The sequence below is a fragment of the Crocodylus porosus genome, unplaced genomic scaffold, assembly GCF_001723895.1.
Source record: "Crocodylus porosus isolate Cpor-Errol unplaced genomic scaffold, CroPor_comp1, whole genome shotgun sequence".
In the NCBI taxonomy this organism is placed as follows: domain Eukaryota; kingdom Metazoa; phylum Chordata; order Crocodylia; family Crocodylidae; genus Crocodylus; species Crocodylus porosus.
The window spans coordinates 16,295,662-16,313,278 of NW_017728950.1; the positions used below are offsets into that span (position 1 = coordinate 16,295,662).

General features: G+C 46.1%; 1 protein-coding gene across 1 annotated transcript in view; it reads left to right on the forward strand.

The window, feature by feature from the left end:
• FRMPD1 (FERM and PDZ domain containing 1) overlaps positions 1 to 17,335 on the forward strand; it is a 33,470-nt gene extending 16,135 nt beyond the window's left edge. The window contains exons 9-15 of the mRNA XM_019555418.1: positions 288 to 424; positions 1,891 to 2,017; positions 3,341 to 3,436; positions 6,227 to 6,409; positions 6,987 to 7,128; positions 10,235 to 11,050; positions 13,245 to 17,335. Of these exons, the coding sequence (XP_019410963.1) occupies positions 288 to 424; positions 1,891 to 2,017; positions 3,341 to 3,436; positions 6,227 to 6,409; positions 6,987 to 7,128; positions 10,235 to 11,050; positions 13,245 to 15,715 (3,972 nt within the window). The 3' untranslated portion in view covers positions 15,716 to 17,335. The remainder of the gene's footprint in view (positions 1 to 287; positions 425 to 1,890; positions 2,018 to 3,340; positions 3,437 to 6,226; positions 6,410 to 6,986; positions 7,129 to 10,234; positions 11,051 to 13,244) is intronic.
• The last annotated feature ends 282 nt before the right edge of the window (positions 17,336 to 17,617 follow it).

The window sequence follows — 17,617 nt, forward strand, 5'->3', positions numbered from 1 at the left end:
TAAAAAGAGATGACATGGTTATTCCGACTCCTGGGGAACACAGGGTTGGAAGAGGCCTCCTGGGCCACTGAGTTCAGTTGGAGGCATCCCCAAATCCCCACTTCAAGCCTTCCCATGCAGCTGCAGTGCACAAAACCAGACACACTACACACACCCTGTACCATGCCAGAGGTAAAAGCAAGGGAGACACGGGTACTGCCAATGTCCTGCCCCTACAGTGACTGGGAGGTGGTTGGCTCATCTGCATCTGTTGCCCCTGCTTTGCTAACCCAGCTGTGTCCTTCTAGAGCTGCAGCGATGTGCTTCAGGAGAGGTTTGCTGTTGAGATGAAGTGCAGTGTAGCCCTGCGCCTGGCAGCCCTGCACATACAAGAGCGGATTTATGCTTGTGCTCAGCCCCAAAAAGTGTCCTTGAAATACATAGCGTAAGTGGGAAATTCCCTGCCATTATAGTCCCTCTGTGTTATGTAAATCTTTCCTAATGTGGCTAGAATAGGTAGGAGATCAAAGTAGCTAGTTTGACATATGCTCTGCCTATGTGCTGTATATGAATCCCCTGTATTGGTCTTATTGCTTGTGTTTATTCTGGTAGTACACAAGGGGTGCCCAGAAATAAGCTTGTAATGGTGCTAAGTACTGTCCAATCACAGAGTAGAGACAGTCTCTTTCCCCAAGTCTGTTGCTTATGCTGATCCATTTAGGGGTAACTGAGTAACTATTTGAGGTAGCCATAAATCACCCATTGCTCTTAATCTCCCTTCCAAACTGCTCAGATAGCAGTGGGGTTTTGAAAAAAAAATTAAAGCCTGTTTATAGCCTGCCTGCTACAGATACACCTAGTGAGAAGCCTGAGGTCAGTAGCCAAGTGGAGCGACAGATTCATAGGAGATATCTGTATGGCACAGAGTAATGCTATGCCTTGCTCCTACAGCTGAAGGAGTGTAGTTATGTCAGTGCAGTGTTTCTGAGCACATGTGCAACACTGTGCAGCTACACTAAGTTGGTCTTGGAGCAAGCAGACCAAAACCAGGCATGGTGTATCTCCACCTTGGCCTTGCATCATACAGACATGCATGTAGGAGCCAGTTGGAAACATTGTTGTACAGTTATTAACAAACGACTATGTGGTGATTATGCAGATGCCAGTGCTCAGACTTGCTACTCTAGCCAGAATACAGAATTTTGCATGAAGGAGCTTTTAAGAAAGAACAATCATCACCATGTATGTCTAGGGCATTGCATCACTCAGCCAGTCAGAGTTGTTATATGGCTCAGAAATGTAATTCTATATAATTTATAATACCTGCATGGTCATGGCAGATAGAGCCGTTGCTTTCCCTAGACAGATAAAGTCAGTAGCACCTTGTTGCTAGTACAGTATGGGTCATTCCAAAGAACCAGCTTGATCAGTGAAAATTGATAAAAGATTGATTGTTGAATTATAGCCCATACAGTGGCATCTTAAGACATGCATAGCTGTTGTTAGAACCCAGCTAACCTGAGTGACTGGCATGTGTCGCTCCCTGGCACTGGAACACTGCTTGTAGTCAAACACACCAAAATGCATGTAATATATGACTGTACAGAAGCAACAACTTAAGACCTCACTGTGTGCTTCATAAGTAAGTGATAAGCACTGTGATAAATGTAGTCTCCCTTGGAATTTTTCATTTATAATTTTAAACTTGTAAGAACAATTAATGCAAAAGATGCTAAAATGTAACAGGCCTTTAAGCAAAGCAAAGTGCTTTTAAGAATGGCAGAAGAGACCATTGGGATGCTCTAGTCTTTCTTCTTGTGTGGCACAAACCCAAGACCCTTACCCAAGAGCTGTGGCTTCAATCCAGAGTACAGATTTAAACAATAACACCCTTCTCTGTCTTTATGGCAGGAAGGACTGGGGAATAGAAAACTTCGTATCTCCAACTCTACTCCGCAACATGAGAGGCAAGGACATCAAGAAAGCCATTAGCTTTCACATGAAGAGGAATCAAATCTTGCTGGATCCAAGACAAAAGGTAAAGCTTTTGTACTGCATGTGTGCAGGATAGCATGCAGAAAGCCAGCCATCCCCATTTCAGGGAGCCAAGAGTGTGCAAGCATGGTTCCTTGCATGTTACCCTAGCTTCCTCCACACAGGGAACATATACACAAGACACTTGCTGCAGTTGCCTAATTAGCTCCACAGTAAAGCATCACCAGTCTAGACATATGGAGTTATTAGGCCAGAGTAAACTAATGAACTCCATCATAGCTTAGTACTGCTAGATACAAATACTATGCTAACCTATGGTGGAGTTATTTACTCTACCACAGTGCACATTAGGTGCTGATGGGGCTGGCTGGAGCACCAGGGTGTTTCAGTGCAGGGGTTGCCTGCCAGCTAGCCTCACACTGAAGCACTTTCCTGCCCCAGCCAGCCCCTCCACTGGACGTTGAGCTGGGTCAGAGCAGCCCCAAGCTGGCAGGCTGACCCAGGGGGCCCCCTGCCAGCTGGGGCTCCACTGCCCCAACTCAGTGTGCTGTGGTCCCGAGTGCATGTGTAAACACTACACCAGAGTGCAATGCACAGAGTGCAGTTTGTTGCATTGTATTAATATTCACATGTAGAAGTGCCCACAAAAGTCCTAGCACCATGGCAGTTACATTTGAGGGAGGCTCAATTGTATCCCTCTTATTTTCCTCTTCTCACACTCTCCTCCCCTTTGTTGCAGATATTTTCCCTGCCTTTAGCATGCTCCGTGTGCTGTTTCTGCAGGCATATACCAGTCCCTTCCCAAAGAGGAGAGAAATCAGAGCTTGCTCCTTTCCAGCAAGGCAGAGCAAAACATTACCAGTGATGTACTGATCCAGGGCCCCTTCCACAGTTTGCAATGGAAGAAAATCACTGCCTGCTATGATTTCTCTTTGTTTTTTGTCTGTCTGCCTGTTGATTGGTGGAACAGAAGGTAGATATCGGGTCATAAATGTTGGTGAAGCCATGATGGTCCAGGGAGTATGCAAGAAGCAATGGGTTGGCTAATACATTTTATTGGACCAGTGTGAGCGGTGTTAGGAAAGTTCTCAGGTACAAAACACATTTGTGAATTTTGCAGCCCAAATTGTGTCTAATGTCTCACCCAGCTATGCATTCACCCAATAAACAACATTGCTCAGCCAATTTTGCTTCTTCCATCAGGTCAAAAGTGTGTTTCCTCTCAAATCCTTCTAGTCCTGTACCTTGTATGCACCTCCTTGATTTTGACAAAATAATATGAAAACCCCTTTGCTGACGTACCTGACCTGTTACACTGACTTATTAGTCACTTTCTCAACAATATTTTTTTTCTTGGAAACCCAAGCAAGTCCTCTCGGCTGTACAGGTGCGTCTGTGCTACCTGCAAATACTTGGAGACCTGAAAATGTATGGCGGGAAAATCTTTAACGCCACGTTAATGGTATGTGTGTGATATATTTGTGTATTATGATGTTAGCAAATCAGCCTGCTCTCTGAAACTGTTCATCAAACTGTGGGTCTTGCATTACCATGCTTTGCAAACAGCAGCAGCATTCAGGGCTTAGGAGCAACTTTGTGCCTTAACACTATGGCCAACACTCCCGCCACTTCTTGATCAAAGCAAGCTTTCTTCAAAACAGGATGTCTGATTTTTTAACAGCAGTGAAGCCAAACAAGCTTGTTTCTGAAGTAAACATTACAGTAAGGGTTCAAATTATACTTTGACTCTTGGGAGGATGTTGGGGGGAGGGGCTAACACTAAGTTAAACCAGTCCACTGATTAACAAGTCCACCTAAGTGACTGACACCCCCCCGCCCCCGGATTGTGATTTTCAGATCTTACAGGGGGGCTCTTGTCTCTTATGGGGGGTCTCAGCCCCCACAAGCTCCCCCATAATTCAGACCGTGGTTACAGTGCTACCTGTTACTGAGGTATAACCTGTTACCGAGGTTTGTGTTCCCCACCAGGCCTTTGGCCTGTTAGTAGTACCAGGACGTGCCATCTGCTGGTCCCATTTTCCCTCCACTACCTTTATTCCTCCACTCCCAGACAAGGAGATCCTAGTAAAACTTCATATAGACACCACATTGTCCTCATTCAAAACTTGCCTTACCACTTACTTCACCTGCAGCCCCTTGACATTGCATACTGATTATGCGTTAATACCAAATGGTATCGCAATGCCTTGTAGGTGCTATACCTCAGGTCTCTGTGCTCCTCATCTTCTCTCCAGGCCATCCTGTTTGGCTGGACTGCACCCCCCATGACATCCACCCACACCCAGAGACTCCTTTGGGGTTGTCCAACCTCTCACAGAGTGGGGAAGACGCATACTTTTTTTTGTTGGAACAGAGGGGGACACTAGAATATTTTGCTGAAAAATCAGAAAATCCCACAAAAAGTTCTGATGGAAATTTTAAAAATGTACTTTTGTTTAAATTCTCCATGGCATGGCACCCTGTCTTCTGAGCACCTCTACAGTGCCTTACCCTAGGAGTGACTGCACAGAGAGAGTTTTCCAATCACTCCTCCTGCATGAAGGCCAAAGTATTAGTGAACTCCCAACTTCCTTAGGGGACTGTTGCAGACTGAATGCAACAGTGTTAATATCTGCAACCATTTCACCTTCCCCAACTGCCCTTTTCTTGTGAGACAGTGTAGAAAGCAGTAGGTATCTTCAGAGGACAACATCCGTCTTCATGACTACACTCTGCCTGCTTGGAGGTGCATACCAATGAGGTATGGGGGGTGCAGGGAGAAAGAGGGGCGGGAGAGAGAGGGAGAAGGCATGCTGAGAACATTGATCCCATGAATGGATACATCTTCCATTCCATTCCAGAGTGGTGGTGGATGGGTCATTTTTGACTTGGAGGGATGTGGGCAGTGGGGTCCCCCAGGGCTTGGTCCTCAGGCCCGCACTGTTCAACATCTTCATCAGTGACTTGGATGAGGGGGCTGAAAAGCACCTTGTTCAAATTTGTGGATGGCACTAAAATGTGGGGAGAAGTGGGCACTCTGGAGGAGAGGAACAGGCTGCAACTAGATCTAAACAGGTTACAGGGGTGGGTGCATAAGAACAGGATGGGATTCAACACTGACAAGTACAAGGTGATGCACCTGGGGAGGAAGAACCAGCAGCAGACCTACAGGCTGGGGAATTCCCTTCTTGTCAGTACAGAGGCAGAAAAGGATTTTGGAGTCATCATTGATTCCACAATGAACATGGGCCAGCAGTGTGGGGAGGCAGTCAGGAAGGCCAACCGCACCTTGTCATGCATCCACAGATGCATCTTGAGCAGGTCCAGGGAGGTGATCCTCCCCCTCTATGCGACACTGGTCAGGCTGCAGCTGGAGTACTGCATCCAGTTCCGGGCACCGCACTTCAGGAGGGATGAGGACAGCATCGAGAAGGTCCAGAGGAGGGCCATTGGCATGATCAGGAGGCAGCAGGGCAGGCCCTACGAAGAGAGGCTACAGGACCTGAACCTGTTCAGCCTCCACAAGAGAAGGCTGAGAGGGGATCTGGTGGCCATCTACAAACTGGCCAAGGGGGACCAGCAGGCATTGGGGGAGTCCCTGTTCCCCCAAACACTACTGGGAATACTGAGGAATAACGGGCATAAGTTGACCGAGAGTAGATTCAGGCTAGATATCAGGATGTGCTACTTCACAGTCAGGGCTGCTGGAATCTGAAACCAACTTCCAAGGGAAGTGATACATGCTCTTCCCCTGGAGGTCTTCAAAAGGAGGCTAAACAATCACCTAGCCATGGTCATTTTACCCCCAGTACTCTTTCCTGCCATTGCAGGAGGTTGGACTTGTTGATCTTCTCAGGTCCCTTTCGACCCTACAACTATGAAACTATGAAACCTCCAAGCTGATGCTCTGCAGCTTGGCTGCTCAGCTTCTGTAAGGCGTAGCTCACATGATACTGTCACTGACTGCATAGGTGCCTAGTGCAAAGCCCACAACCCATATGTGCCCCCAACCGTAGAAGAGGCCAGCAACTTGAGCAACCAGCTCTGTAGTGCTGTTGGGAACAGCTCATCTGAAGCCACCACCCACAACTGGCAAGGGACTCCTAAAAGATAAGCTTTGGGGCTGGAACAACTTAAAACAGAGTGCCCAGCTTGAATGAACAGGAATGCACCACCTCTGCATAACAGGTGGACATAGGTTCTTATTTAGATTTTAGTGGAGATTGCCCGCTAATCCACCCTCCTCCTGCAGCTACAGGACAGAGAATCATATGTTGCCTTGCTGGTGGGAGCCAAGTATGGAATCAGCCAGATTATTAATAATAAGCTCAACATCATAACAACCCTGGCAGAGTTTGCTAACATCAGCAGGCTAGAGCTTACTGAAGAATCGGAGAAAGTGAGCATGGTAAAAATCTACCTGCAGGATGTGAAGGTACTGCTGCTACTTGAATTATGTGTGTGCATTTATGTTTGTTTCTATGTGCGTGGTACAGTGATTTTTCTTCTTTTTTTAATTTTCCAGTGTAATTTAATGTGTTATTAATTTTTGAAACATAGAAGTGCTTGTTCTGCTGCTGCTATAATAAGTGTACTGTTGGGATTTTTTTCCTAGTTGCTTTGCTGTGAATTGCATGCTATCCTGACATGTGAACTAAGACTCCCCCCTCCCCCCCCCATCTCACTGGTCTCTGTAACATGCTGTATTTGTCATAATTTGACTGTCACCTGAAAATTGTTCTAAGTTCAAGCGTTGTGTAGTAGACTTTTAGGAGCTGTCACTAGATAGGGAAGAAACCATTATATAACACAAATGAAAAAAAACCAGGTTCCTCTAAAAATATTCTGCTGTCTTCTACCAATAGGGTGCCAGGCATAAAAGAAAAATCTATTGCTCTTTTTTCTCCCAGGAGCAGGATGGGGAATTAAGGTCTTTTTATGTTAGGGCATGTTTATACAGATCACATTGTGAACAAGGCTTAACTATTTTAACCTGTTTATTTTTTAAAAAGCTGCTGACTCTGTTGCTCGAGTCTAACAGTGCAAAAGATCTTGCCTGTCTCATTGCTGGCTACTACAGGCTGTTTGTGGATTCAGGTGTCTCCATATTCAGGTGGGGAGAGGATAAGCAACACCGCATCTCTGCTGAAGAAGGTAAGAGCTGCTACAAAGACATGACCTAGATAATAACATATGCAGCAGCTTCAGTCAAAAACATAATTAAGGTGCATGGTGCCCTGCTGGAAAAGTGACCCTTCCTGCACAGTGACAGCTATGGGACTCACAGCCTAAAACTCTTCAAAACTACAGCCTAACAACCAGGACTATTCTCAGTCCCCTCAGGCTACAGTTGTAGCTTTGAAGTGCTTTAAAATAGGAGAGGGAGCTGCTGCTGGGGAGCATATATCATCCCTTATGTCTGTATGCTCCAATAGTGATACAGGTGAGAGAGATTTATTTCACTTAACCCCAAATGAAATAGAGATCAGGTTGCTAAATATTTTGCTATACTTGTATTGCCCCCGGAGCATGCAGACAATACAGTTGCATCCTAATTGCTTATACCAAAGCCGTTAGATCCTGTGACAATGGAAATATCTGTCTGCACCCTTAGACTGTACATGCTTTAGGGCAGGAGAGATCTTCTTATGTTTCCACCATATCCAGTAGAGCAGGATCTGGTTCATGAGAGGCTGGTAGGCACTACCATGTTACTGTGAAAGATTTTTCTAATTATTCTTTAGATTCAGAAAGACCTGCCATGTAATTGTACCTACATCACCCTAGAAAGCAAGGGCAGGGAAGCTGCCAGCTGCTTTGCCTGGCCAGAGCTGGAGTGGAGTAGGGGGCTAAGCAGAATGGACCCCCACACCCTTGCCTCAAGGACCCCTCCCAGGCACCCTGCCTGGGGTATTGGGAGGAGTTGGGCCTGGAGTGCAAACTGTTTAAGAACACTAAAAACTGCCATGTACTGATAGATTCAATGCCATCCTCATTTAAATACACAGCAAGCAAGAAGTGTTTTCCCATGTTCAAGGTAAAGAATGGAGGCAGACAGAAGCAAAGTGCCTGGCCTAAGGCCACACAGGAAGTCTGTGCTTACCAAGTCCTCCAAGTGCCGTAGCTTCATGCAAAGTTGGGCTTCATCAGTGCAAATTCCAATGTTTCTCAAGCCGGCTAGAGGTGTGCACTGATACTGTGATGTCAACTGGGAAAATCAGAGCCAATCCCCAGAGAAGGGGATTGATCTAGTTGGAGATGGACCTGCTTTGAGCAGGGGGTTGGATTAGGGTCCCTTCCAACCCTCATTTTCTATGATCGTATGACTCTATGAAAAGATGAGGCCCACATCCTGAATGCTCCCAGGCTGAGAGGGGGAATCTTTGAAACAAATTTGTTTTCTCTTGTTGATTCATTCACAAAACAAATTAGGAACTGAACAGAGCTACTTTTTAAACAAGGCACATTTTCTATAACACCCAGATTTTTTAGGTAACTAACCTAAATAGAGATGATGGATCTCTATTGGAGAAAAAGAACATTTTCTTCTTAGAGGCTTTAAGAGGAAAGCTAGAGTGAAGAGGAGGAACAAGGCATTCCATAGGGGTGCATTGCATAGGTTAAAGCTGGAGGTTAAGGCTGCAGTGACCTGTGACAATAAGAGGGGAGGGCAAAAGTAGCTGGGATTTCTGGAAATATTGATGTTTGCATCCCAGAGGTGTAGGATAAATGAGGGTATAGCATCTAGAAACCTTAAAGAAATGGTTTTAGCAGGTGATAATAGACAGGGACAAAAAGAAGCAGGTAGGGAAGGAGATTTCCATAAGTTTTATTTTGAGGGTATTTAAAAGCGTGACCCGCATCTCATAATCAGGTAGCTGGATACTTGGGGAGGGGGTGGGGAGAGCATAATTTATTTGATAGCTTATGTGCACAAAAATGCTGTTTAGGGTTGACCAAAACAGTTGCCTAATTTGGGTCAAATTTAGTGAGCCACTTCAGGTGAAAAAGATTGAGGAAAAAATGTAAAGCAAGTCAAAACATCTGGTTTTGACATTTTAAAATGAAGCTCTTCAGAGACCCATTTTGAAGTGATATTCTGTTTAAATATCTAGTTAAATTCGTTTTAAAAATGTGAAGGGCACCTGAGAACTAAACAAACATTTAAGTTGATTAAACCAAGAGCTTAGTTTTGACCTCCAGAATTCTTCTTCCTTATTTCTGTTTCCCTGCTGAACCAACAAAGCTGCATTACCCATACAGCTCTGCTAAGAATGAGGTTTTGTGGCAAAATAAGTTTGTTCCAGTCCCAGTGAACCTGCATTCACAGATTTTCTCTCTCCCTCCTCGCTTCCTCCCCACCCCCAGTGACTTCAGATAGTCCTGAATGAATTACCTCAGGTACCAGAAGCAGTAGAGCCACATTAGTGTAGTGCTGCACCCAGACTGATGCACCCAACACCACTAATTAGCTTGGATGCAATTCAGTGCCAATGCAACTGTACTGCTTCTAGTATCCAACATGACCTTTTCAGGGCCAGCTCAGGCATCTCTGCACAACACTGCTTGGTGTCACACATATACACCTTTAGTTTTTCACATGTGATAGGGAAGGGAAGGCTGGGCAACAGTACAGGTGATTTGCTTGGGAAGTATTATGAAAAGGAGAAAAATCTTCTCATGCTCTAGTGGTGTGGTAGGAGAGGAGGCAGGGGTGAGTGTGCTGGGGAGGGATAGTGGGGGTGAGGCTCCTGCAGAGGTGGGAGCACCGAGTGTGGGGTGCTGGGAAATCTGCCCGTGGTAGACCAGCACCCAGCACATTTGAGACCTTAGGTGCTTCTAGCATGAAAGTGATCATTAACAGCCAGTTGTAATGCGATTATTGCTTTGACCTGATGTAACTGAGCAAATACTATGCAATAGTTTAACAGATACATATTGTCCAGCACAGGTTAATGCTGTGCTAATCAGCACATCTATCCTGCATGAATATAGAAATTTGGTTTTAAGAGTAGCCCTAGACACATCCGTGGATCCTTTTCCTTTCCCCGTTAACCCTATAGTGTCAGTCATCAGTGTTAGGCAAATGAGAGGCATAATCAGTCTCTCTCTCTCCCCCACACATACCCACATGTTTCAATAGAGTGCACTGGTGATAAACCTCCAACAGTGATCCAGGCTTTTGACAGCTGGAAGGGATGTGGATGTAGTTTGCAGATGGTGGTCCTGTGTGACATAGATTCTGTGTTTTAAATTGCAGGGTATGTGTCTAGGGCCTGCAGTGACTCTGAAGACTCCTGGGAATTGGATTCCTCTGCAGAGCATTGCTCAGATACTCACCTGCTGAAATTCAGCATCACTGACCCCCCAGGGGAAGAGGAGGAGGAACAGGGAAAGTTCTGTGAGCTGGAAGAGGACAGCACAAAGCCCAGGCCTGAAGGGAAAGGCCTGTGCAATGGGAGTGACAACCTAACAGACAGTGCATCAGAGGCTTCAGACTCAGCCAATACCGAAAGCAGAGGATGCAAGACAAGTGGCTCAAGTGACTCCATGGATGCGCTGGAAGAGGACGATTTGGATGCCTGCTCTGCCAGTAGACCAGAGTTCTTCCATTTCTACACACCCACTGTGCAGGAACTCAGCAACCAAGACAAGAACTTCACCCTCACTGGTGAGGAGGGAACTAGCCAGGCAGAGGCAGAGGACTTCCTTTGCTTCCTGCAGATACCCCAGGCCCCCAACCCTGCATCTGAGCAGCAAGGGGAGAACAAAACAAGAGCTTCTGCACTGGAGTGCAAACTGTTGGAGAACAGTGTCATGGAGTATTACAGCCTCTGTACCAACATCTCCCCCACTGGCAACGGGGAGAGGAACTTCCTGAACCACAATCCTGGAGGTGGCTCTGTAAAAGATCTGCTGGCTGAGGCGGGTGGAAAAGAGGGACCCTGCAGAGCAGAGCACACAGCAGAGGTGAACGATCTCATCCTGGACCCTCCTCCAGGCTTTGGGGACACCAGTTCAGAGGACGAGTTCTACGATGCTGCAGACAGGTTCACCCCAACAGAAGCTGCAGCAGGTGCGCCCGCAGATCAGCTTCCCAAGGGAAGGATCCTTTTCTTATTCTGAGGACTGAGTGCAAGGCAGGGGTTGACTGTTACTATGGTCTCTAGTCACTGCTACAATACCGTAATAAGTACTGTAATAGCCCCTCCACAGCACACTGAGCCAAGGGAGCAGTCCCGGGCTGGCAAGCTGACTTCCCAGCCCCTTATCAGTCATAGTTGCTCTCCCTGGCTCAGCGTGCTGTGCATGAATAAACTCCAGAGTTTATTGATCCTGAGTACATGTTCAAACGGTGTACCTGGGAGCAAGAAACTGCAGAGCAATAAGCTCCACAATTTATTCATGCACCATAATTGCACGTGTAGGCACACACAGTTACTTCAGCAAGCTCTCCTGCAATCACAAGAATACCAATACCAACATACCACTGTATACACCCGCATATGTCATTTGCATGCTATTTGAGCGCAGCTATGTTACGTCTCCATCATACGAATATGGTCCACGCATGGTACATTTTGCCAAGCATGCTTGGCTTCCTGCAAATGCTGTGCAAAGTATGGATGGTCCAGAGACAGATGGGTGTGTAGCATGCAGGACTGCTGGGGGAAACTCATGCGAGGTGTGAACCGGCCCAATTAGAAAGAAAACAAAGGAGGGAAGCCCCATGGGGGTCAAGAATCCATGCATGGGCAGAGGGAGTGAATGCACAGCATGTGGTGGAAGAGAATGGGGACCCATTCCCCCTGGTTTGCCTAACTGAGTGATTCCTGAAAACTCTTAAAACCTAAGGAAATGCCCAGGCAAAGATGAAAGCCACTGTCACAATCCAGCTCCCAAACGGGGCAAGCAAGAAAACAGTTGCTTCTTTCACTAAAAAGCATCTGGAAATCACAAATTAACACTACATTTAACATGGCCTTCCTCCAATCCAAATATTAGAAAGTGTGAAAGCACACAGATAAAGTTACAAACAGCCTTCTCTCTACATTTTTGGGCAATGCCAAAAACACCTGCAACCTCAACCTGTAACATTCTGGCAAGCCCCTCTGAGGGGCCTGATCCTTCTTGTGGCAGCACAGCCTGCCCCCATCCCCAAAGCATGATGTCTTTGTGTGCCACACTCCGGCACAGGTGCCAGGGGTTGCCTACCTCTGCTCTACCCCTACTTTCAACCTGAAAAGAGGCAGAAGTGTTGATAGAAACAATCTTAGCCATGTATTGCACAGGCTAATTAAAATGAAGTTACAGAGTTATGTTTTGTAAGTCAGAAGAGCCTGTATGGGTAGACAATTGTCTGATACTTTTGTTTTCTGAGCTTGTAACAACATGAACAAATTATCATGAGGCAAGCTGGGGTGCGAATTCACAGCACGTCAGCTACTCTGTGCTAACTGCCCATGTCCATGTTCTTAGTGTAAATGCTAAGTAACTTACCCTCACAATGACCGTGGGGTAAGAGTGTGCACATGGGCAGTTACTGTGAAGTAGCCAGTGTACTGTAAATTTACACCCTTACTTCCTTTACAGCAACTTGTTCTTATAGTCTTATCCTCAAAAAACACAAATGTAAGAAAACTACAGGATTCTGTTCTTCTGGCTGAAATATATAATGGATATTTCTAATGTTAACTCCAAATTATCAAATTTATCAGCTTGGATATAAAAGCTATTATCTGCTTCTCTGTGGAAACATTTTTTAACATTTTATCTTTGCATAATTATAGAATTATACGGAGTTGCATAGTATATACTTATAATACAGATACAGACACAACTTAGAAAATTCATATTTTCACACAAGTTTAATAAATATATAGCTATCAAAAAACCTCCTGTGTATCTCACCTGCAAACTCTGTCTTATTTAACCTGGCAAGAATTGTGGAGACCATTGTGAAAGTACCTGCAATTATTTTCCAGACCCTTCAAGTGACCCCAGTTGGCTATTCTAACATGGGAAAACCTTTATTCTGCTTCCCAAGACAGGACCGGTCTTTAATTTCGGTCATAAAGATTACAGATTCAGTCTCTGAATTTCCTAATGCAGCTGATTGTAAGTGCTTGCCCAACATCAACATGACACAGAAACCTGCTGTGTGTATCTGGGAACACATTCTTGGTTATTACCTCTGGCCCACAAAACCCCATTAGCAACTGTCATTTGTATAAACACTTCATCCCTTGTATGTTCTTCTCTGCCAACAGGCTTCAGTACTCTACCCCATGAGGATCCAGATGACTCCTGCTTCCTAAAGAAGTCCAAGTGTTGCCATCTGGGGGAGAGCTGGATGTCAAGACAGACAACCAGGGAAAAATACAGAAAAGAGAAGGAGCTGACATATTCCAAGAGCCTGAGGAAGAGAAGATCTTTCCTACAGACTGACTACACATCACAGGTCTCCTTCCCCTTGGCTCCATCTGGCTCCCTGAATAGCACTGACTGTGCAGGCTACCGTGAAAGGACATCCCACCTATCACCCCTCTCTAGGTCTCCCACAGTGTCTTCTTTGAATGATGCCAAGGAGGAAGCTGCTGTCTTGGAAACCAAGACCTTTGCCCAGCTGAAACCTCAGAGGGAAGCCAAAAGAAAAAACCATTCATCTGACCTAATGGAAATGGAGCCTGAGACCATGGAAACCAAATCCATAACTGACTCAGTTGTTTCTTCCATTTCAGCCATCCGTCTCCGGAGTGACCAGGGAGGGAAGGAAAGTTTGGAGTCCACCTCTCTGTCTGACTCTGCAGCAAACAACCTCAGCCCTCTTCACTCTGCACTGGTGCCTGATGAAAGGAGTTCAGCAAGTCCTTCCCTTCAGTTGGAAGACAAAAGAGACCTTCCTGAAGAACAAGCCAGAGGTACCCTGGCCAACCCTGATGGCTACTATAATCCATTTTTAAAAACAGAGTATGATGACGTAACATGTGCAGCACAGCATGACCAGCCAATATCAGAGCGCACACTGGAGCCACTGAAAACCCAGAGTGAAGGCAACACTGGCTCTGAACATCATGGCCAAGGACTGATCAGTTCTTGCACTGAACATGCAGTACCATGCTACAGAGATGAACTATCCTCAGGTGCTGCCCCATCAGAACCAGATCTTCCTTCCACTATTGAGCAGGAAGAAATGGGCAAAGAGCTTGTATCATCTACCTTGGACCAAACAACAACTGATTTTGCCCATAAGGCAGTAAGCCAGCCTGCTGAAGTTTTACTTCAGGAGGAAGCCAGCAAGATGGTAAATGAAGAATCCTCAAGGAAAGCTGAAGATAAAAATCACTTAGGTTTCTCAAATGCCACTGAGCTGCTTTCAGACTTTGATGGGGCCTCTGGGATAATAACTCGCTTCTCGTTGCTTTCATTGGGAACAAGGACAGACCAGACAACACCTTGTCAAGAAGCAAGCAGCCAATCAGGTGGGATGATGGAAAGTCACCCCACAGCTCTGGGCCAAGACCTTCAGAGTAGCAGTCAAGGTTCTGCTAACGGTGTGTGTGCAGGCATTGGCATCCCAAGCAAGGAAACACCTTTCTCCTCAAGCTGGGCAGCTTCCCAGAAAGAGTGCCCTCCATCAGAGATGGCTGGTGACCTGCGGGTGGAAGGAAAAGAACCCAGTAACAGGGTACCGCATGTGGGTTGTAGCTACGAGCAGCCCCAGGCCAGTCTGACACTTCTCACAGAGGAGGCTACAGAGCAAAGACAAGATTGCACCTTAGACTTAAACCCTGCAGCTACTCCTCCCTCAACCATAGACAACTGTGAGGTTTCAGAGGATCCAGAAGAAAACATTGGTTCAAATCCATCGTTCCTGTGTTTTAACCATGAGAGAGATAGACAAGCATCTCCAAGTGGCAGCACAGATACTACTTTGGATTTTGCCAGCGTTAAGGACACCCACCTGCCAAAAACCGAGGTAGACAAGTGCAGCTGTCGGCTCTCTTATGTCAGCTGTTTCAGTGGGCTCCAAAGCGAAGTAGATAATGAGTGCATTGGTTCTGCACGTACCATTTCCTCAGGGCCTTTAACCAGACCACCCTCTGCAGGAAGCCTGTCGTCTGTGGGCCAGAACTCTTTCAAGACCACAGAAGGTGGTCACGATGCTGACATTAAACCCAAGGAAAGTGAAGATGGGGAGGGTCTGCATTCTCACACTGAAGCTCTGGCTCAGTTGAGAGAGAGCACACAAAAGTCACCAGCAAAGTTCTCACACTTACTGGACAACACCACAAAGCTCCAAGAGTTGGTTGAGAAGTTCTCAGGAAACAGGATGAGACATCCTCAAGAGATATGTGCAGAACAGTTTTCTGAAAACAAGAATGCCCTTAGTTTAGCATCTCAAAAGCTGATGTCCCATTGCCAGGAAGTCTTAAAAACGGACCTGCCTTCTGAAGAGCTGCAAGAAGCATTGCAGGAGACTTTCCAAGACCTCCTCCAACTGACAGCTACGTGTTTCCAGTTCACAAACTGTGGGCTATGCACAAAAAGGCACAGAGAGCTGACAGTCAATCTGAAGGATGTGGTCTGCAGCTATCAGGAGTTTGTTCATGCTGCACAACAGCTGGGTGAAAAAAACTGCCATGATTTAAGTGCAAAACTGCTGGCACACCAGTGCACAGCCCTCACGGCAGCTGTGTTCTGCCTCATGCAGCACTTTAGGGCACTGCTATTAGTGTGAAGATGGCAGCTCCATTATGCTGACTCTGTTACGCTCGCATATGTTTCACCTAACAAATGTTTACTCTTTAACCTATTACCACAATAAAAATCTTAAGTCTAAAAGCCAGATGAGTCAAGTCATTCAGAGGTTCGGTCTCACATTTTAATGAATGAGCCCATACAAGACTCAAATGCATTTATTGGCTTGTCAGGAGGTGCACAGACAACCCACCCACTCAGTTCTTTTTAATTCTGTATTTAAAAAATAATGATCTTGATTACAGCAGCTATTGAGTGGCTTACTAGCTTGGCCTCAGGTCTCTTGCCTGGGATCTGGTTCCCTTATATCTTGAAGTCTTTTCCTGCCTTATCGAAATTACTTTATATTTGAGATCTTGTAAAAAGACATGAAACCTAGCAGAATTTTCAGCGTACTGAGTACATTTGGAGTCCCCAGTCCTTAATGAGGGGAGAGGGAGATGCAGGAGTAGCAGTGGAAACAAATTTCCACATGCTTTCTCTAAGGGCTTCCAGTGCTAGGAAGGTTCTCCTGAGGATGTGGGTGCAAAAGCTTTGGTCCTTGCCATCCTAACAGGCCCTCTGGATGGCATTGCAGTGCCAGCTAACTCATTCCAGGGGAATCTTGTCTCCAGGCCTTCACTATTGCTCTATGAAAGAAGTCAGTAATGAAACTTCACCTACCCATGTAAGTGTGGTATTGAAAATGGCCAGTAAAAACAAAAAAGGAGTCTTCAAGGGGACTGTATTGCTGCTTTTACCCCAACTGATAAGAAGAAAGGACTCAGTGCGACTGTTAGTGCACCCAAAAGAGATGCAAAACTATTCCTCAGTCTGTTCCAATAGCTCCAATTCCCTAACAGGGTAACTGTACATGCAACAGATTTGCCCTGAAGGGTGCCTTTCATCTCCATCTCATCAGTTGACAAATGCACCCTTGCAGCATCCCCATGAGATAAGGGATCATTTTCTCAGTCTACAGTGAAGATGATCAGGGAACAGGAAAGGCTGACACATGCAGAAGTACCTTTATGGGCCTTGGTTTTTACAAGTCTTTAGCACCTGCAGTTGTCATCGTTGTCAGCATCTATGAAAATGCCCCAATAAAGCCCACCAATTTGGATATCTATATCTGACAAAATGGGGTATTGCCTTCCTCCAGGTCACAGAGGAAGACATGGCTGTGCCCAGGACCCGGGCTGTGTCCATGCAGACATCCCTGCTCCCCTTGGTGCCTCACATCAAAGTATGTCATCAGCGGACAAGTTTTGATCTTATGGAGGAGGAAGTGAAGGCTTTATATCACCTGCTGTCACAACTTATTAGGTTGAGGTTTATATCATATGGAAGGGGCTGTGTGGCAAGCTTAAATCCCCACATGGTATTGCTTGGGGAGTTTCTTGAAGTGAACAAACAGTGCCTTCTAGAGGCCAACCTCCCAGTGCTGTATGACTGAAGAAGCAGCAGGCTAATCAGAGTAGTGACTTCACATTTACTAACTGGCAGCTTTGCTTTTGCAATCAATGAAACTCCAGCTGAAACCCAAAGCAAAGGAGGAGCATATAGAACTAGTGGGACACCTATAGTAGGCCTGTGCGAAGTGGCTAATAGTCACTTTGGATTCAGCCTGTTTGGGGGACAGAGATTCAATCTGGCAACTCAAATCACTGTCCTGAATCGATTCAGCCAGATCCAAGTCGGAGATTCGGCCAATGCCAAATCGGCCAAATCTCCCCCATCCCCCGCCTGTTCTCTCAGCCCTGTCAATGGCTGCCCCAACTGGCGCCAGCTCCCGTCTCTTTTTTTTTTTAAAAAAAGAGCCCAGCGCTTGCCAGCTGCTGCCAAGTTTGGGGGGGGGGGTTGCAGCAGGGCAATCCCCACTGCCCCCACTGCCCCACACTGC